This window comes from Ambystoma mexicanum, chromosome 7p (assembly GCF_040938575.1).
Source record: "Ambystoma mexicanum isolate Mex_15411 chromosome 7p, UKY_AmexF1_1, whole genome shotgun sequence".
NCBI classification, from domain to species: domain Eukaryota; kingdom Metazoa; phylum Chordata; class Amphibia; order Caudata; family Ambystomatidae; genus Ambystoma; species Ambystoma mexicanum.
In genome coordinates, this window is record NC_090939.1 from 904,972,404 (window position 1) to 904,994,983 (window position 22,580).

At 43.8% G+C, this 22,580-nt stretch overlaps 1 protein-coding gene across 4 annotated transcripts in view; it reads right to left on the bottom strand.

Moving 5' to 3' along the window:
* The window catches only part of ARL13B (ARF like GTPase 13B), a 1,122,894-nt gene that overhangs the window by 261,939 nt on the left and 838,375 nt on the right, over nucleotides 1-22,580 (bottom strand). For all 4 annotated transcript variants that reach the window (XM_069637199.1, XM_069637198.1, XM_069637196.1 and 1 more), the window contains one exon: nucleotides 20,601-20,715. In XM_069637199.1, coding sequence (XP_069493300.1) covers nucleotides 20,601-20,715 — 115 coding nt within the window. The remainder of the gene's footprint in view (nucleotides 1-20,600; nucleotides 20,716-22,580) is intronic.

Consider the following 22,580-nt stretch of genomic DNA (forward strand, 5'->3'; position numbering starts at 1 on the left):
CACCAAATCTGCCAAAACGAGAAGTGAAAATCGAAACAAAGCCTGAGACGATTGCCAAAGAGGGGGAAGGGCAAAGAGTGCCCCAAAGTTGCCCAACAGAATCAACATCACTGCTGGCCGACACGAAATCTGCCTTGCAAATTCCAGCAGAAACAAATCGTGTACCCCTTTGGCGTCCACCAGCACTTGCCAGCACGCTAAAGAACGGATCTGCCTCATTGGCGCGGCGCACACCAGCACCTGCAGTAGCGCCACAGGCTGACTTTGAGCCTGAATCTGGAAGTGCACCGGCACTGTTCACGGATCACACGATACCAGGAGTAAGGCGATACAAATTGCGGCCTCGAAAGACAAAGTGATCCGCAGTTCTTTTTTTGGTGTTTATGTCAACCTATGGTTCAGCTCATGGACGGAGAAGGAACTAGAGGTGTAGAGGAGAGAAGTGTGAGAATTGTGCAAGTCCGACAATTCAAGACTCGCGGCTCCTCGATGCGATCATAAAAGTACATGTGTCAGGAACCAGAGCGGACAAGCTGGGCGCACATGGTACTAAGGCAATAAGATAACTGATCAAAGGTCCTCTGAGCAGTATGAGAAAGGACAAGTGATCTTGCCTAAAAACGAATAAACAAAGCCAGGCTATTAAGGACTAGCAGAACTGAACTGTGACAATTCCGTTGAACTTACTGACATCAGAGCAAGCGCGACGAAGAGAGATATCCACGACAAACTGTGATAAGGAAGAAGAAGGACGACGAGAAACATGCCGGGACCGGTTCCAGCCCCCTCCTGCACCACCACTGCTGAGAATGAGTCAATTATAAAGACTGTAAGCTTAAGAAAAACACATGGTACAATAATAATGTGCTTTATGAGCGTGGTAGCACCAATATCGACAGCCCTAATATTATGGTATGTGGAAGCGATACACCCATTAGAAATGTTTTTACCAATAATTAATATATCCACTACTGAAAGCCCGGTTCAGGTGATTATCTATACCCTGCCCCCAATGGAAGAAAGACACAGGGAAGGTTTTGGGAATAATACGTTGTTATTAATCATGAACATGACACATGCAATTCTGAAGAAAACAAATTGCTGGGTATGTGCCCATTTGCCACAGCATGCTGGGAAAGGAATAGGGTGGTATGTACAGCCATTACCATTAAGTTCTGCATGTAGTGCATCTTTAGGTGCAATGTTTTATGGGAAATGGAATGAGAGTAGTACGAGTCAATTAGACAGAACCAACATGAATGAGTTTGAGGAGATAATAATGAAGCCTGTGGGTTGTTCCATTTTCCATAAAGCACAAGTAATAGCCCCAGAGCCCACGAGGAAAAGTACACGAAAGATAACACGACAAAATAGACGAGATAGATTGTCCCCACCAGAAAAGACATCTGTAATGACGTTTCGTGTAAGAACAGAAGGGGACAAAGATGCAATCCCCCCATCTTACACGGTGAATTATAGCCCAAGAACTGTCCCTTTTTGTCTAAAAAAGAAAGGCTCTTTTTCAGTTGGAACATATACTGGATGCATGAATACAGTGGTATTAAAATGGGAAATAGAACCAGTATATGTAGGTGATCCAGTTTATTTTATATGTGGAGAGAAAGCATATCCTTGGTTGCCCAGAAACTGGGGAGGTAAATGTTACCTAGGTCTACTGTTCCCAGGAGTATTCCTCTTAGAAACAGCAGACATGGCCAGACTATCCAGAACTAGAGTCAAAAGGACTGACGAGGGTGTTATAATAGCAACTGATGTAGCGAAATCAATCATTCCATTCTTAGGGCAGATAGTGAACTCCTATAATATAAGGCAGCTGTCCAGAATTCTAAAAAATACCATAAACACAACAACAGATATACTATTTAACATGACGTTGGAAGAAAGAGGAATCAGGTTAATGACGCTGCAAAATAGAATAGCTCTCGATGTGATCCTGGTTGATCGTGGGGGAATTTGCAAAATAGTGGGATCAGCGTGTTGCGTTTATGTCGATGACTATTCCCCTTCGATCTTTGAAGCGATAAAGAAAATGCATGTCCTAAGCTCTGAACTGCTTACTGAAGAAAGAGGCTGGGGAATAGGATCTTGGTTTTGGGGAATACTATGTTCTTGGGGATGGAAGTTGATTTCAATATTAGTAGTGGTGTTTGGAATATTCCTAACGTGGTGTTGTTGCATACATTGCCTACCAATAGTTTGCGCTGAGGTAACTGAGGGATGTAAGGAAGGATGTATGCATATGGTGACGAAGAAAAAACAACCTCATGGTCGAGCTGACCAAGACCCAAATGAGATGAGAACAGTAAAAGAGTTGATGGCAATAGATATTGATGAAGACGATGATGTTTATGATAGCAAGCAAAATTCAGACATAAGTACTTCAGACGCATCATCACTAGAGGAGGTTTCAATAAATAGATGAGACGTTTGGCAGACGGCCAAAGGAGGGTTTGTCAGTCTAGAAAAATGGATACCTCTACTTTGTGACCACAAATGTATTATGGTGGCCGTGGGCCAACCGTCTCATGCACGATATGACAGAATATAGGTTTTCGGGTTTGCCAATGAACGGCCATTTTGATGTAACAAGAATCGCCATTTTGTTTTCTAACGATTGCTCATTGCTTTCTGTTCCTATTGCTTCGCAATATATTTTCTGCTTACACTGCTCGACTGGAAAACATTGTTGCCTGCCCGTAAAAAGGACAAGGCCGCAGGGCCGTGAGGATAACAAGAGTTCGTTGAAACGCAACGTAGGCAGCGCCAGAAAGAATGCCCAGCTCTCTCCCGAATGTAACCTTGAAGCAGAGCTGCAGGGCATTTAATCATTTTGCAGCTGCCAGCCAGTCTCGTTATATGGTAGAATATGTTAGAATAATACAGCAAAAGGCTTGAATTATGCTTTTCTTACGGCCCCCCTTTGCTGAGCCCCGCTAGAGCGTGTCAGCTCCCAGGGCACGAATAGCACCTAATAGATAGCAAGATCTGGAATGCAACTCTTCCCCCCGTATGTAGCTCGCTTCCAAGAACAGAAACGCTATGTTCTATTCAACAACTGAAAGATGCCTCTGCACTCACAAATTGCAAATTGTTACTAGAATAGATGTTTGAAGGTGTCATAGTTGTCGGAGATGTCCATCATCACACCAAGTTCAAAGAAACCCAATAAAAGGGGGGTGTTAAACATGTCATAGCTGATTGTTTGATATGCATTTTGTATATATGTAACTGATGTACGTAATTCACTCTCTTGCGTCCCTCGAGGTCTAGAGATACACGTCGCGGGGCGTGAGACCGAGTTGGCCAACTGAGACTTTTGCTTTGCAATAAACCCTAGCTTTGGGAATACAACCTTGTGTCTGGCGTATCTATCGTGTGTGGTGACTCGCCTTGTTTCCATAGACGTTAGGGACCCCTAGGGGCCCCTTTCAATCGGATGTCTCACCCCGCTCTCAGAGCACTCCTCACCCAGGTGATCCTCCTGCACTTGTCCATCCCCAGGGTCTGGACCCAAAGGCCATGGATGTGCCCTGGCCACCTGAGCAAGAGATCCCCGGGGTCTAGATAGTGAGACACCCTTTGACTTCTCACACTACTCACATGGATAAGTTGATTTTAGAATTTCTCCTGAGTCCATGTCTTCTTACATCTAAAGACATTAAACAGGTTTATTTATTTTTACTCAAAAATAACCAATATCGTGTCATTAAAAGTTCCCTCAAAAAGTGTGTGAAAAATGAAATATAAGGAGGTGGAGTTACTTAGACAAATTGGTTATTACCTCTCTCCGCAGAGCGTTATGAATTTTCCACACTCTAAACTATACAGTCAATCACAGTTGAGGGTTAATTTTGAAGTGAGGGTGGAACCTCCACACATTTGATGCCCTAATGGGCAGTCTCCAAAGCGACAGGTACATTTTCCAGATTTGCCAGTAACATTACCCTCAAAGTCAGCGGACTGGACTTGATTTGCTTCTTTCCCTTGCTATTAATGGCAAACGATTGGGTGTCCTATCTTGGAATTTTAGAGGTCATTACTGCATGTTCATAATGAAACGTTAAACCATTTTCTAAACAACTATACCACCTTGATTCTCCAAGAACACTGGTCTCATCTTCTGCTATTAGTTGATGGTTTTCATGTTTCTTTTCAGCCTGCGACACATACAAAGGGCGGCCACCCATCTGGTGGTGTGCTAATTGCTATCAAATTAACAGCTATGAAACAATGTGAAATCATCTGAAATTCAACATATGCAATTCTTGCTGTAAAGGTGAGCTACAAGATTGGGAAGGAGTTGAGAACCCTGTTCATTATTAACATCTACATGAACCCAGCCCATACTTCCTTTTCACCATTCTTGAGAATGATAAATTACATTTTAAATGTACATCATGGAACCTTGGAGAGTCAAGCTATGATAATTGCTGGTGATTTTAATTCCGACTGTAAAGCTGCTATTGAGTTAAATGTTCACATTACCTATGGTTCTCTTTATGCACAATCGAAAAAGTACATTGATGGGAGAAGATGGGTTCATTTGATGTATTCCTGGTCTCTTCAGATGACAATTTGTAATGCGGGGGATGATAATACCTGCCTCTCATTCTAAATCATGCATATATTACATATTTCTGACACCAAAATTATTCGAGGACTGTTATTCATTTAAAATCAAACATACTAAACTCTGTGATCATGCATTTCTTTCAGATCGACTTAATGTTGAATTTAGTGGGCCTATCTGTACTTGCCTGTCTAATTTACCAGCTAATGCGCAGACTCGGATAGCACTGAGGATAAAAAAGTATTACAGCCTTTAATAGATGTATAGGACAATTGTTTGCTAAGACTTAACTTGAAGATTAAGCAAATCTTTTCATGCCGGATTCCTTTGCAGCTTTTATTTACAATCATCGACCTTACACAAAACCATTGCATGTGAGTACAATTAAAATTCACGTTTTTTTCTCACGAAGTTCAAGTAAAGAAGAGAACATTAAGATCAGAGCTCAGACTTGTACAGAAGTCGGCAGACCCAGAAATTGTAAAATGTGAAAAGACACGTTTACTCAGGCAGTGTTATTAAAACTGGCACACGGATCATCATTATCTCCTATTGCAGTGAACTGGGGAACCGATGTTGGAAACGATTACAAACAAACATTCCCAAACTTCTGATCTCTGATTAAATCCATGAAACCAGTCATAGTGGATCCTCATTGCAATTCGGTTGCTGAGGACAAGTGGGTTTTACATTTTTCTAGTTCGTACAAATTTGAGGCGTCAAACAGTTGTTTGCCGTCTTTATCAAGTGTTCGGAAACTGGACTTTACAGTGGAAGATGTCTTATTTTATTCACAGAACGAGTCAAATGCTAGGGCATCTGGCCCAAATGGGCTAATACATTACATTAAAAAAAAAAGAAACAAATAAATGGGCAGCTATTTATATTTACTGTTTCTAAATATAAAATGACACCTCATTCCTGGAAATGTTTAATTATTAGTCCTAATTATAAAAGAGGGGACCGCTTAAGTCCACTTAATTACTGTGCCATTGCTCTTTTAGATAAGAAAAGTAAAAATTGTTCATCGTTGGTACTGTGGGAATTAAAGCAATGCGCTGCACGTATAGCTTGCCTAGAAAATATCAACCAGGTTCCAGGAAATGGAAGGGCACAAACCTAAATGGTTTCATTTTAGATGTCTTCCAACAAAAAGCTTGGAAAGAGAACTCCTCTCCAGTATTTACTTCTTGCAAAGATTTTTCTCTTGCTTTTGACACTATTAGTAGAGCATTACTTTACTTTACTTTATTTCATTCATATAGCGCACCAATGAACCCATAGGAGTGAGGGCACATACAATACAAACAACACGAGGGCGCTAGAGAGCCATCTAAGATGGCAGCTCAGTAAAGAGCTCCGTGCAGAGCCCCCAAAACAAATCCTGAATAACAGCTTTGGTGTAGCTTCATACGATGAGGTCGGGCTCCTGAGCCCCTTGCACAGCATCCGAGACAGTGCCCTGCAGGTGCGGCTCCTGCGCCGCCCCCGCCAGGAACATGACGAAGGGTGGAGGAAGGGCCTGCGCCTTGCACCTATTCTGAAGAGATCGCAGTGCAGCAGAGGTCAGCCCGCCAACAGAGCTGGCCACCCTGGCTACCCCGCCGCAACTCCCCACGACAGCAGTCACTGAGCGCGTTGAGCCGCTGTGGGCGTGACCGAAAGCTGCTGCCACCACTGTGATGGGGGGAGCAGATCTCCTGCTGACTCCCTGGGCGGAGGTGAGGAGCGGCGTCATCCCGTCCCGCGGGAGAGGCCAGATCCAAGAGAGGGACGAGAACCCACCCACCCACGCCTGGCGAAGGGGCCAGACCGCCACCCGCACGGATCCCGACTCCAGTGGCTCAACAACCCCAGGCGCTGGGAGCACCAAGACCTCTCACTGGCAAATGCCAATGGCCTCCGATTCATACGATCCTATTACAAACATCCGGCAGAAGCGGGACGGTGCCTGGTGACGCCCTTCAGCAGGACAAAGAAACACTGCAGAGCAGCAGCTGTCAGAGCCCAGCGGAGACATCACCCGCCAGGTAAGAGCGGACAGCGCTCTGCCGACCGCCCCCCCGCCAAATGGGTGGGGGCGCGAGGCCAAACTGGAGAGAGTTGAGCCGGAGGGAGAAGCACGCCACAGCCGTGCGTCCCGGTCCTGGCGGCTCCCCGCTTCATTTCCCACCCTTGAATCACTGTCACCAACCTCTCTGACATCTATGTTGGAGGACCCCTCCAGCCCGCACAAGACAAGCTGTGTGGAGGAGGACCGGAAACAGGCCAGCACCGCCAGTCTACCTCGTTCCCGGACCAAGCAGGGGCAGTGTGGCACGAGAGCAGCCCACACACCCCTCCCACATAGAGCGGCGAAGACCACAACATACACCGGTAAAGAGGCTCTACAGCACAGCCTACTACCGCCTGTGGACTACAACACGAGTGGCTCCCCTCCGTTTCGGCCCGCCCCAGAAGTTGGAACTACACAGCTAGAGCCTCTGCCCGCATCAATATTGCACACAGCAGCAAAAGAATCCACCCTCCTGCTCTGCCCATACTGGGGGGCACACTCCATTGGAATCACTGCACACAAAAGCGAACCCACCAACAGCAGGGCAACGCCAGTGCTGGGGCACGTGCGGCACCGCAGCATTCCATCGACAATCTAAGATACAATCCCCTGGCCCTGCACCAATGACCACATCCTCCCAGAATTATCAGCAGGGCCTACCAGGACCCACCCATCACTGAGGCACATGTATACTAGAAGCCCAGCCATACGTCCAGCATAACTAAACACAGACAGGCATAACGTCCCTTCACCCAGTCTACAGTCAGACCAACCCACGGACCAGCTGCACAAAGTGCCCACTGCTCAAAGCCACAAACGGTCAAGGACCCCCAATGGTCCCATTGTAGCCGGCAGCCTTCTGGAAGATGGCCAACCATTGAGACCACCCCTCAGAGCCACCGTCCCCTGGGCGCTAAACCCGAACACCGCTGCAGATCCCATTCTACAGCCCTTCAATAGACGCTCTGGAACGGCTCCTGGCAGAATGCACCGACCTGCGGAGCCCCGGACTGCCGGCACCTCGCCCAAACTCAACCGGAGCTAACATAAAAATGGGCAAAACAAATCTCAACGGTGCCTAACCTTTGAAACCGGCGCCATAGTGAAAAATCCCAAACAACCGAACCAGACGTCGCCCCTGCCACTGGCCATATATTGCGAAGACGACGCAACACAACACCCCGCATTCGATATCCGTGAAATCCTCCTGGAACTCAAACCAGGCATCGGCAATCTTGATTCTAAAATAGATGCCCTATTGTCCAAAGTCGACCAGCTGCAACACCGCCTCGATAAACACAGCAAGAGGCTCGACACATTAGAGAAAATGGTATCTGACCTAGACGATAATACCACATCCTTGACGTCCAGGGTAACGACCCTTGAAAGAAAAATGAAAGCGGTGGTGGACAAAAATGAAGACCTGGAAGGGCACCCGCTGAAACAATATTGGGCTGGTAGGAATAAGAGAACAACAAACCCCAACAAAAATCGAAGACTTTGTGGAGAAAATGTGCACCTCTTTAGGGCGTCCGCATTCTCCCAACTATTCGCAGAAGAACGGGCACACAGAGTCCCCACCAACCGCCCAGCCCCCGGAGCAGCACCCCGGCCCATTATTGCCAAGCTGCTTAACTTCAGAGACCGCAACACCATCCTCAGACAGGCCAGAGAGAAAGGCGATCTGCAATACGATGGCGACAGGGTCCAGATCTTTCCAGACTTCTCTCCAGCAGTGCAAACATCGCGAAGAGCCTTCGCTGGGGTGAAGCGCTGCATGCGTGATGGTCACATACAATACTCAATGCTATTCCCAGCCAAATTGCGTGTGCTTCATGCAGAAAAGATGCAGTTCTTTACCTCCCCTGAAGAAGCCAACTCCTTTTCAGACAGCATCGGCTGCGGACCTCTGCGAGACAATCCCAAACCACAGAGAAGAGAGAGAGGCGGAAGAGAACCACCATGAAACCGCAGATACCAGGAAGCTACAAGACCAATGACAAATCCGAGTACACCACATAGGCACAGGAACGTTTGATCCTTAGTGGGGGCTACTGCTCCTGGAGGACACTAGCGCCACACGCTCTGCACTGTTTATTTTTGTTCTTTCAAAAAGGGTCGGTATTACAAGGTGCAAGTTGGGGGTTGCCCGACAGGGAGGGAATGCGGGAAGAAGGGAAACAAGTTCAGAAGGTTGCAGCAGTTCCAGACTCGGCTGCCGCCGCCCACCCCCCCAAAGTGATTCGACAAACTTCAAACAGTCGGGTGTCCCCTCATCCCCGGCAAAACTCCTAGTTGGTAAAATCTTGCTAAAATATCTCGCCTCGGCTGCCCATTCAAGTTAATTACGTGGAACATTAGGGGCGCCAGCGCTCCGGCTAAGACCAGAAAGATATCCCTTTACCTGAGGGGTCACAAGGTGGACATCGCCCTCATCCAGGAAAAACATCTGACCCGCACCACTGAAAATCAGTGGGCCCCTATCGGAGGATACCACCACTATTACTCCTCTTATTCATCATACGCCAGAGGAGTCTCCATTCTGATTAACAGGAACATAACCTTCAAACTAATTAAGGTCTCCCAAGACACAGAGGGCAGGGCACTGCTGGTGCATGGAGTCCTAGCAGGCATCAATCTAATTCTGGTCAACTCCTATGGCCCTAATGTTGATGGCACCAACTTCTTTGACTGGGTAATGCATCACCTGGCAGAATCTGAACACGCCACGATTATATGGGGCAGAGATTTTAATACAGTATTGAACCCTGCGTTTGACAGATCCAACGCAAACGCCACACAGACTTCAAAAGCGAGCTCCCAAATCAGGGAAATATGTGATACCTATAACCTGGTTGATATCTGGCGACAATCTTGCCTTCCCATCTGTGCATATACATTCCACTCATGGGTGCACGGGACCGGATCACGCCTAGACTATCTCCTAGTGTCAAGGACAGGAGAACTCCAGTGGAACGAGTGCCAGATCATACCTAGGACCATCTCCGACCATTCCCCAGTCATCCTTGTCGCCACGCCATTAGGCTACAAAATGAGAGCCCGCTCATGGAGATTCAAGCCAGGAGCCCTCCAAAGTGGTCGCTCAAGAACTAAAGGAAGAGATTGCGTTCTTCCTAACCATCAAACAAGAATTGGCCCCATCACAAGGCATCCTTTGGTAAACCCTAAAATACTACACAAGAGGCGTCTGTATTGCCAAAGAGCACGCAGTCCTGAGACGATCAGAAACAACCTCCAAAAGAACAAATCCCGTCTGAAAGACATAGAGCGCACCTATGACCTCACAGAGGATCAGGCCACCCAGGGGCTCATAAAAACAGAACTGAACGAATTTAGGAATAATGCAGAACGTGAAAGTCGCTACTTGGCTAGAAGCCACCAAACATGCCAGTACCGTGAAGGGCAGAAACCCGGGGCACTCCTTGCCAGAATGCTCGCCGCAGACAGCAAGCCACCAGCAATCGACTGCATCCGTAACCAACAGGGCGCACTGGTTTACACAGAAAGCGAGATTGTGGAGGCCTTTCGAAGTTTCTACCAGGAACTTTATAGCTCCATACCCGCAGGCACCACAGAATCACTCCACAAATACCTAGATGATACTGAACTGTTTTGGTTATCGGACGATATGAGAGACCATCTTAAACAGATTACATCTGAGGAAACACTGTCGGTCATTAAAGAATTACCAGGCTCAAAAGCACCGGGCCTGACGGCCTGACAGGAGAATTTTATAAAGCATTGGGACCTTTGCTCTGCTCATCCCTCCAGTCAGACTTCGACGAAGCCGCAGCAGCGGGATACTTGCCCCCCACACTAAGAGAAGCCAATCTCATCCTGCAGCATAAACCCGGAAAGCCTGCAGAAGATTGTGCCTCGTACAGCCCAATTTCGCTAATAAATTTGGACAACAAAATCCTGGGCAAAATCCTGACCAACAGACTCCTACCTCTGATGCCTGGACTGGTCCTAGCCAACGAAGCTGGCTTTATACCAGGACGGAGCACGACCTTTGGGACTCGCTGTCTCTTCGACGTCATCGAAGCATAAGACCCATCTAAGCAAGCCATAGCAGTCCTGCTGGATGCCGAAAAGGCATTTGACTCTGTCGAGTGGCCTTTCCTCTTTGCCATTCTCCGGAAAATGGGACTCAGCGCCCCCTTCCTTAAACTAGTTTCACTCCTATATAAGCACCCCCTAACCTATATCACACTCGGGACCACAAGATCGGACCCTGTGGAACTGAAAAGAGGCACCAGGCAAGGGTGTCCCCTGTCGGCCTTGTTCATGGAACCACTTGCAGCCAATCTCAGGGACAGATTTATGGATAGAGGAGTGTCCACTGGGCCACACAAACTAATTAATTCCCTCCAAGCAGATGACGTAGCTTTGCTAATCAGCGATCCAGCGACCAATCTGAACCCTGTGATGAGGAAGGTCCTCAAATTTGGCGCCTTCTCAGGACTGAAAATCAACAGCAAATCGATAATATTCCCGCTGACATCAAGCACAGTAGCATTTGCCGACGACTTCCAGTTTCGCTGGGAAACAACAGGCGTCAGATACCTTGGCATCATGATGGCCAGAAATCACGATGACATGGAGAAGATAACTCAATGGAAACACCTACCCCTAACACTCTGGGGCCGTGCCTCAATCGCCAAGATGGTTATACTCCCCAAGCTCCTATACTTGTTTGTGAACCTACCACTAATATTACCACAGTGCTTCCTCAGACAACTACGAGCACTTGTTCTTGATTTAATCTGGGCAGGCAAACCAGCGAGAGTGGCACACTCCACCTTGATCCAACCTGTCGCAAAAGGTGGCCTCGCACTCCCTGACCTCGAGCGCTATAACTGGGCGGGCAGGCACAGTTTATAAGCAACTGGTATATGACCTGATTCATCAGGCCACATGTCCAAATAGAAAGAGCCCCCGCCACCCCTAATCTCCTGAGAGCGGTTGTCATGGGGGAGCTGCCTGTTCCACCAAAAACCATGAACATAGTATTCACCACGTACGAGATCTGGAGGAGGATAGCTCACCACTACGGCATTACTCACAGATCCTCCCCTCTCCTCCCGATGAAGTTTATACCAGGGATGCCGATTACCACTGAGAAAGCTGACAGACAAACTACAGATAACCACAATAGACGATTGGTTCGTCAAGGATAACTTTATGACACTCCAACAGGTCAAAGAATGCAGAATGGTCACATAGTTGGACATATTTGTGTACTTCAGAATCCGACACGCCTTCAGAGCGAAGTTCTCCACATTCCCCGCACGTCCACCCACATGGCGGCTCTTGCACAAAGTTATTATGGCACAGGGAGAAGGCAAACTAGTATCAACAATTTACAAGGAACTACTTGCCGCAACGCACCAACCACTAACCGCTAAAATTAGATGTGAGAAGGGCGTTCAACCTCCTATGGGTTATGCTGCATGTTTTGGCTGATGTCAGTAGTGTGCCCAATGGACTCTCTGGTGGCAGGACTGTTGGATGTAGAGAAGGCGTTTGACTCAGTGCAGTGGCCCTTTCTCTTCTCGGTTTTGAGGAGAATGGGGATGGGAGAGGGGTTCATATCCATGGTTTCGTTACTTTACACCCTTGATGTTTGCTCTGGCAATCAAGCCGCTGGTTGAATTATTGAGAGATATTCACAAGCATAGGGGATACAGTTATACAATCATAACGTGTTGGAGTCTCTTTATGGTGATGACATGGTGATTTTTGTCAAAAATTTGGCACCAATCATGATGGATGTGTTGGCGTTCGGGGCATTTTCTGAGTTGAAAATAAATACCACCAAATCAGTGCTCTTTCCACTCACTGAGTCCACCAGGTGTTTCACCGATAGTTTTGAGTTTCAGTGGGACATGGAATATACTAGATATCTGGGGATAGATGTGACCCGGTCACCGGAGACTCTTTATCATTGTAATAATGGGAAAGTGCTGGAGCATACTAAAATGGTTTTGGAGAGATGGATGGGGCATCCACTTAATCTGTATGGGAGGTTTTCATTGGTAAAAATGGTCTTACTCCCTTGTTCTTTTAATGTGTTCCTGAATGTGCCGCTGCCTAAGTCTTATTTTCGGAAGATACAGTCGGCGATATCCCAATTCATATGGGTGGGTAAGCAGGCATGTATGGCTTGGCAGAAAGTGGTCACACCACTAGAGAGGGGTGGATTGGCTGAGGTGGCCCAGGTGGTGTTCTTGGCACATTGGTATAGAGATGGGAATGATAGGAGACATGTCGAGATCGGCACCGCCCCTTTTACGAGCAGTTCTATTAACAGCCCCGGGCAGACCATCTAAGCCGAAGAATATGGCAGAGCTGCCTTGCAGAGTGTGGGTGCGTATTGAGGGGAGGAGGAGGAGGAGAGGGGTTCTCTACTCTCCCAAACTACCAGTGACTCGTATCCCAAGTTTACCACTGACCAGAGAATTGAGATACATACGATGTATGGAACGACAAGGCATCTCCTGTTTCCAAGACCTATTTCCAGAGGGGGAGTTTATGACCATGGAAGATCGGAAAGGGAGGGAGAATGTCACTTCCCTGGATCTATTTTTGTATTTCCAGCTGTGAACTACCCTGAAGGGTTTACTTTCAACCTTTCTGAAGGAAACGCTGACGGCCTCAACGCTGGGCACAATGATAGGGTTGGTGGACAAAAGCAGGGTGCTGTCCAAATTATATGGAACAATACTGGAGATTCAGGAGGGGTGGGCGGAATCGTCCCATAGAAGGTGGGAGGCAACACTAGGGGGTGATATAGCAGACTAGGTATAGAGGTATTGTTGTATGCAAACTAAGAAAATAGCACTTAATAGCAGATTTAAATTGATACATTTTAAATCTCTGCATCAATGCTGTTACACTCCTATGATTTATCATCGTTTTTTCCCTGAAACTCCGGATGAGAGTAGCCAAATATATGGCCACTCGGGCAAATTTCCTCAGTTGTCCCTCGATATTTCACTTTTGGGAGGAGGTGTTTGAGATACTTACTGACATCACTGGGGAAACTGATACATCCTACTCCGGTGGTGACCCTACTGGGACATACCAAACAGATTTGTAGTCATGCAAGGAGGCTGGCAGGGTTGCGATTACTACTAGCGAAAAGAAGGGTTGCAATGGTGTGGTGGAGGGCACAACGCCCTACAAAGGAGCAAAGGACAGACAATGGTCTCTATTGTAAAGAAATGGAAACAAAATATGGAATGATTGTTCACCCATATGCTAGACCTAAAGATAGATATATGGGATCCATATAAACAATACTATATTGCACAAGCAGGGCTGAACGCGCTGAATTCTGGTGAAGAGACGAATTAAGAGATCATAAGTGGGCTGGGATGGGAAGTGTGAGGTGATGGTTGTGGGGAAGGAATACACAATAAGAAACACTGAAATATGAACATTGGATATTGTATATAAATAACATGGTTGCATATGCTGGATAAAAGTGTTGAATGAAGCTGGGTGGGAGGGTGAATTCACTGAACCACTGTTCTTTCCGTATTGTAGTTAACTGAAAACGAACAAAGTTTTAAAATAAAAAGTATTAGGCATTTGACATTTTGCACCTGCTACCATAAATTGCAAGTTAATACCACTACGGCATTGTCTTGCAAATGCCTTTCCAATGCCTACACAAACGCCCCAACTGTTGGCATTGCCAATGCTTTTTTTTTATTGACTGAAGTTCTTGTTATGAATCTGGCACCCCCAATTTAAGAATATTGATTCTCTACAGCCTCCCTCACCTTTTAGGACAAGAAACGCACAGGGTTGCACAGGTCTATATATGAACAAAATAGAAATACATTACTCAATTTAAAATTCAACAAATTATGCATGTAATAAATTCTAACTCCAATGGTAATCAAAACACTAGTCATCTCAATTTTCCATGCTACATTTACAGGAATAGAAATGTTTGTAACACACACATCACCATATGCACATTTGATTGATCCTGAGTGTGCATCCGCCACCCCTTGAATAGTGTATGAGGGCTCGGGATAAAATGGTCATTTTATAAGAAGCCAAACTAAATAAAAATATATATTGGATAGATTTCCTTTGGTTTTAGTATTGTCACTATTGCATTACCATGTAACAGTGTAAATTTCTCATTTTCAATGGGCAATTTAAAGATAGGAAATGGTTAACAGTTAATAACCGCTTCTCCATTGTCATGAATGGATCTACACCAGTAACAGGACTCTGCCTGATGACGTAACCAGGATATTACTGCATTACCTTATTTTTATAGGTATGTACACAGTGAGATATTCTTTTGACTCAGAGAATACTTTTGTGTTTGATCATTACAGAGAAGGAGGCAGGAGATCTCCCAGTACCGCAAATCTATAATAGCAGATATACATACCCTTCTGAAATATGTAATCTATAATAGCAGATATACATACCCTTCTGAAATATGTATTAATTCCTCAGGATGTATAGTCAACTGATCTTCTCCGTCATATCAGTACTTTCACGAATAAAAAGGGCTGAGATTTAATCTATTCCCCTTCAGAGTATTGCTCCCCTCAGGATCTTTCCCTCCTAATATTAGACTTGAATATTAAGTTATTTTGGCAGACAGGTGAACACCCTCTTAAGGATGGGTTCAACGCTCCCTCTCTAGGAAGAGGTGGGCTTTAGTCATCAAGATGGAATTAGCTACCCTACACAATCTGGTTCCATTCTTTCTCTTTTGGGCAGGTCGATTGTCTCTTCCACTGAAGAAAGCACTCAATGTAGGCCTCTCATACAGTGTGCTGTTAGTAATCCATAAATGGGTCCAAAGTAAAGTAATCTACCCCTTATAATTTCTTTTATCCATTCTCCTTTCTCTCCCTCTTCCCCTCCATCAGCCAGCCAGTCAGTCAGCGTGCCAGAATTGAAGGGTTTGGACTTTTATACATCAGAAACAACTCCCTTCATAGGGGTTTGTATAATGTATTTAATCTAATTGACCAATGTATGTGATTGGACAGTGTTCCACAAACAACATCACACTAAAAAATGTACTCTGTGCTCAGTGAGCATATTAATGAAAGAGGCCAGCCTGATGGGAGTAGCTTCAAACCCAGTTTTCCTCCCATTTGATGTGATGTCATTTTAGAGATAAGAAAATTAAAAGATTATAACTGTCTAAAACATTACATCCCTCACATATGATCATGTTACTAATTGGTTCATCAGCTTGCTCTCATTCAGTTGAATCAAATGATGCTATGTCTGATGTCAGCACGAGGTGTGATGTATGAATTATACATTTTGGCCTTTTGGTCTTTTATACCAGATTTACAGCATATTCCCCCAATTTAGCAAGGCGAGTGCACATGCAGTTTGACAATATGTGTCTACCTTCAATCAGATTATTCTAGGCATCCCAGTTAGCCCTACCACAATATATTCTCAGTTTGGTAAGCTCAGTCTCCTCCCAGATTTACAAATTGACAGGATATTCATAGTTTTCACAATCAAAGCAAATTCTCTATTTAGCCAAACACAGTATATGCCCAGTTTTCAGTACTCTATGGCAGTATATATTACACATATGTATTGAAACATAAAAATTAGTTACGCTTCTATAAATAGGATGTGGGAAATGCCAATTTGAGAATGATCTTTAATTCACTTAGATCTGGTGACAACAAAACGTTCTGGCACATATTCAGACAATACCTTTCAAAGGCTGAGCTTAAAGAAGTCAACCCTAAGGCAACTAGTTCCAGGGTGGAACAACAAACGTTATCATTGCCAGTATGTTAGTATTCCGGGCGGGGGTACCCATTTAGTGGGACATACTCATTGGTTTCCGGTTGATCTGGATGATGTATTGCAGGTAATCACCAGACTTAAAATCTTCTCGTACACCCGGGCCCGACGGGATTGCAAATGTTGTGATAAAGTGTAACTCTGCCAGTTGGGCTCCTCTTGTAAGATTGTTTATTACAATTTGGGCTGGCATTTGTCTTACGTACAGCTGGCAAAAATCGATACTTGTGCCTGTATTTAAGAAGGGAGACAGGACGCTGCCATCTAATTACCGGCTACTTGCGATGACAGATGCATGTTGCAAACTATTCTCCCCGTTGCTGCTCTCCAGAATTAATAATTAGATAAATGAGAATAAGCTGCTATTGCGCCATCAGACCGGATTTAGACCTGGTTATAGCACCCTTGACAATATTTTGACACTCAATTATCTCATTTCAAATATATGTTGCCCCCCTGGGAGGAAATGGTATCTTTGTTTTATTGACTACATAGCCCCTTTTGATTGTGTTAATCAGGAGAGACTTTGTGAGAAACTTCAGGGTTGGGGTATTTGCCCTTGCTTATTACACATTATTAGATCTATGTACACTGAAGCTAGGGTAGCTGCCCACCTTGATTTATGAGGGTCTCTCACAGGCGATAGTGACACGAATAGAGGTTTGAATCAGGGATGCGTTATGACCCTGTTTTATATAACCTCTATGTGGCTGATCTGGAGGCTGCGCTTAGTGACTTCCATACCTTCCCACCTCAGATTGGGAATGAGGAGATATGTTGCTTAACCTTTGCAATGACACAGTCATCCTAGAACTCACCCCCATTGGTTTACAGAGATCAGTGGAGGGTTTATCTGATTTTGCAACTAAGAGCAATCCAAGCATCCATGTAATTAAAACTAAAGTGATGATTATTTGTGCTTGCTAATTCCTGTAGTAAGAAGAACTTTTGTGGGAGAATCAAAGGAGTACCTAAAGAAGTAGTGGACATGTATCAGTATCTTGGTATTTCGATTGTTAACAATCCTATGGGAAGGATCTTATTGGTAAAGCGATGACCAAATGGAACGTGATCAAACATTTTTTCTCTAGGAATGGGGGACATTCTGTGAAGGATAAACTCCAGAAATATACAATGAGTGTAATCCCTAGTGTATTATATGGCCTGGAGGTTCAGACTATGAAACACATACAATGGTTTGACAAACTAGAGGCATGTTATGGAGGTCAGTGTTTAGAATACCACAATCTGAACCTGAGGAAGCCATCAGATGTGACCTCGGTCTCACATCTCTCAGAACTCTTTGGATAATTCAGCGATGTAAATTGTATGTTAAGATTATGTCAACTGAGACTGCAGAAGATTCTCCAATGGGTATTATTGCCTGTGACCATCAAGGCAATAATAATAATCCCCTGCGGAATGACAGTACTACAGCGTCTGAGGCGTTTTTTCAGGATCTCCGCTTGTCACCTCCCTTTGGTCATGAGGAATTGTTGACTGGTTTTTATAAGAAGCTAAAAATTAAAGCAAGTGAATTGGATAGGCCACTTAACATTGATTGGCTCTTCCACAAAAAACAAAATTTTGGGCTGCATTTTATTCTGCTAGATCCTTGGTAATCACAGGTGCAGCTTATCACATTTGGAAGAGGGTGGCAATATAAGTGCAGGACATATGGGTTGTTTTAAATATTTTTAGGGTATTGTCAGGTAATGTTTTGTATGCTTTGGTATTAATGATGTATGTTTTAATTAGGAGGACATTAATGTTGTATTGATGCTATGGATTTTTAATGTATTTAATGAGACTATTACCTTGTATTTTATAGAGGATGGATTTTCTCATTGTGTAAATGTATTTGAATGTTCTATTTACCTCTGTGTATTCTCTCTTTTCGTGCAAAAGGTTTTTATTAACCATACACACCTAATACATTTTTTAATATATTGCATATATTGCACATATTCCAGACTACCAGTGTGCTACCAGTTTGAGCTTGTGCTATCCAACTCTAGTCTGAGCTATGCAATCTGTGCATTTTCATTTTACACAACAGTGTATTCCTAGTTTGATGGTGCCAGCATGCTGCCAAACGTTCCAAGTCATTGCTGTAGATCCATAGTTTAGTGGGATACCATTCCACAATGCTCCCAGTCTGCAAATTCTCAGTAAATGTTGAGTCTGCTCACACCCAATATTTCAGTTTGTCCCCGTGTTTGGGTTCCTGCTATGATTCTTAGCGCCATGAAAAATGCCAAATTAACAATCTCAAGATAATTCAAGTTTCACAATCGCAGCATACACCCATAGTTTGATACATTTCAGTATACTCCGGTATTTCCAGTTTTCCAATACCAATAAAATTCCAGTTTCACAAGCCAAGTACTTTTTAAAGGAGCACATTATATGCACATACTTGCACATATGTGTCCGGTACCCACACACTGTTCAGCAATACTAGTGTAAATGTACAGTTTGGCAATCCCATTATACTTTAAGACAAACTCAGAATATTCCCTTACACTGCATATTATCAACATAACTCACGTAAACAGTTCCCATAATCTCTCTATATCACTATATCTACAGTTCCAACCACAGCACATATACTCATCATCTGACGACTCCAAAACTACATCAGTGCAACATAAGCCTGTTTTATACTCGCTAAAGTTATGGTGTTCTTCTGAGCTGATACCTTATACAAATGTATTAATTGACTTATTAAAAAAAGAAGGCACCTCCAGCCTATCATAGATTGCACATGTCAGAAACGCTCTAAAGAAGATTTGTTTGGTACATATTTGGGAGTCATCCCAACAATATTTGCATGGGCTCTGCCATGATCGTGAAAGAAGCTTACCTGACATTGTACCAGGAATGTCGAGGAAACAAATAGAAGGTAAGCAGTTTTTTTATTTATTATTTAACAATGAAGTGTGGATCTGAGATTTACTTAAAAATGTCAACTAATTCAGCAGAAATAGTCTATTGTTCAACATTTCCACTAGGGATTCTGCCAGTTGCCACTAACTTCAATAAATGGAATCCTAAGAAATGTACTATTTCTTCACTGTATAGACCGACAATTGAATCTAAGCAAATTTGTTTATTTGTTTGCTCATTTTCATAATGATTTTAGTAGAACAAACATAATACCATATTTAATACATCATTGGAGTACAGCACTTCACTGCTGTAATAAGGCAAATCTTTTAGACTTGTTAGTTGTATTCTACAATTTTCTTACCATTGCTTGGAGAGGCAGGGCCGTGTTGCTTACAGATAAGTCAACATAATGACTTGCTGCAAAGGAATTCAATGAATTGTGCTTTATGATGTTCTGATTGGTGTTTTATATGTTTGTTATGTATTAATAACATATGTCGAAATAAAGTTGATCTGAATGAGCTCCAAAAAAGATACCATTATCCAAAGCCACACAAACTGCTCCAAGAAAGCCAATCACAGCATAGGCAGTTTGTATGATTAGAGTACACTCCCATTTGGAAATTAACAGTTTTACAACCTATATAAATTCAGTTTGACCATTCCAGCATATTCCAATTTTTCTCAGTGGCAATATATTCAAAGTCTAAAAATCCCAGACAAAAAAATGTAAGTAAATATCAAGTGTAAATAATCCAAGTATTCCGAGGCTTGAAGGCCTGATACCTTTGCATTTTCACTATGCCAGTACAGCCCACAGCTTGCTCACTATCCCTGCGTATACAATTCCATCAAATATATTACCAGGTTACCATTACATGATTGAGGTTTTCTCTAGGTTTACTGTTAATCAATTCCAGTACACTGTAGTTCAATACACTGTAAAATGCAAAATGTAAAACTAGCCACATTATTGTTAGAGAGCAAACTACTGCTAGAGAATGCCAACTCTTGCAGTTCAAACTAAAAAAAAAACACATATCCTATGTCTCATAGAACATAATGGCAGGTAGTGAAATGAGGTTCGGGAACCAACACATTCAGATCTGAACTTTTGAACTGTCTGGGACAACAGTAAATACGCTTTCACCACCTGAGTATGACAGGCAAAATGAAAAGGGAATTTGCAAGCCACACAAAACAAAATATTTTATTCTGTACCTCTGTGATTACTGCAGAAATGGGCTGAAACGGATTTGCCATAAGAGAGTGTGCATCCTCTTCCCCCAAAATATTTCTTCCTTCTTTTTCAGCTTCCTTTTTCTCTTGTTGCTCTCTAGTTTTGTAAGGAAACATTCGATTAGAAGATTGTCCCAAAAAGTATACACAAAAGAATTAAAGAAACAATAAAAATTAGCAAAGGTTATGTAATTCATGGCACTATGGATCACATTAGAAAATATTTTAAAAAAAGAAAAATCAAAATACGTTGCCAAATTCATTCCACTGTAATGTACACAAAACATTTCTGTTGCTCCCAATGTGCCTGCACAGAGGATAAATTGACAGATGTTCACACAAAACACACATAAAAACACATCCTACAGCACTGACAGTCCTACGTAATTTAAAAGAGTCAATATAAATCCAGGTTTGGTAAACATGTGTAGAGATGCATTAGCCTTACAAACCTCTAAAGCAGAGGCATTGCTGGTGGGTGGGGTGGGAGCACTGAGGAGGCTATAGCCCTGGATCATTTGGTTGTAGCCCCGGAAAGCAGCTCAGGGGCTAAAAACAAAAGGCTAGCTATCCCATAGTCCCGACATTAGCGTGGCACCAGATCTTTTCCAGACCTAGCAACACCCATGCTCAAAAGAAATCTTCCTCAGTAGCAGCTACTGCAGAACTCCTGCAATGATCGGCGAATGTCAGCAGCGGAACCTGAGCAATGGCTTGGCAAAAAGCAGATCAACATCCATCTGGAGACAGAACTGATCTGAATTCCATGCAACAAAATGTCCAAGATATTTTACTATTTGAAAAGCACAAATCTGCTAAAAAAACAAGCCTTTGTAGCATGTTCACGCAAAGAGGGGATCTGGGTCTTCGGAGAAATGTAGACCCAACATTTTGGATTGGTTTCAAGGACCACTTTTTCCTGATTGGCACAGTGCATGGAGTCAGAATAAAGTAACAGGTTTCTCATTAAACTGCCTAAACGAATATACCGGTAACACGAGCGCAGTCCTCAACAACTTCAACTCACTTGAGTGGTAAAAGAAGGCATTGCATTTTGCATTTGCTATTCACTCACCTGTGTTGCTGTTTCTGCTGCAGGTGCAGCTGTGACTGTTGGGTGTTCCAGGCCCTTTGAACCGCCTCTCCTGTGATGATAATAATCTAGCCGCAGAGCTGAAGCATGTTGCAGCGGGGTGACTGCGACACACGCGGTGTGGGTGAAGCACACAAAGCGCATTGCCTTCTGGCACTATGGTGGACACTGGATTAAAGATGGTGCCTAAAGGTGGATCCGTAGTAAAGTCTACTAAAGATGCAGACAACTTGGACTCTCACCTCACCAGTTAATACTCCATTGGTGAGTGCATCCCCAGCACCTTTTACCGCAAAGACATGCTGTACACGTCAAAATATTTCATGCCAATTTACATCTTATAAGTCAAGCACCTCTGTACCCACGGCAGAGAAAGCAGATTCCAAAATTACAAACTTTTTTTCTTTAGCAACAGACTCTCCGAGTATAAACAAGAGATTGGAAGAATCACTATTAAGCTTGCTGGTATGTCTGGGAAGTAAACTTACACAAGCTATTATTAACTCAGCGGTTGCTCATCCTTTGATGGTGCCTCCTCATGAGCCTCTGTTCATTAGTTTGGCTGAAATGGTCACTAGCTCTAAAAAGGTGTCTAAGTTCTGCAGCCTTTCCTGAAATCCAACAGCCATCTCCTGAACAAGCTGTTTCCTCTGACCCTTCTCCATCTAAAATTCATACTTCAAACCCAGTTCATATTACCCAACAAGATTGTAACACTGACATTGGTGTGGACATTCTAGATTATTTCATCTCAGATGTGAACACCAACACCACCTTGAAAACTAAAATTATTATTTTAAATGACCTAGACATTAATCACTCCAACAATAATAAGCAAATGAATTCCAGTCTGCTGGTGACACCCCAAT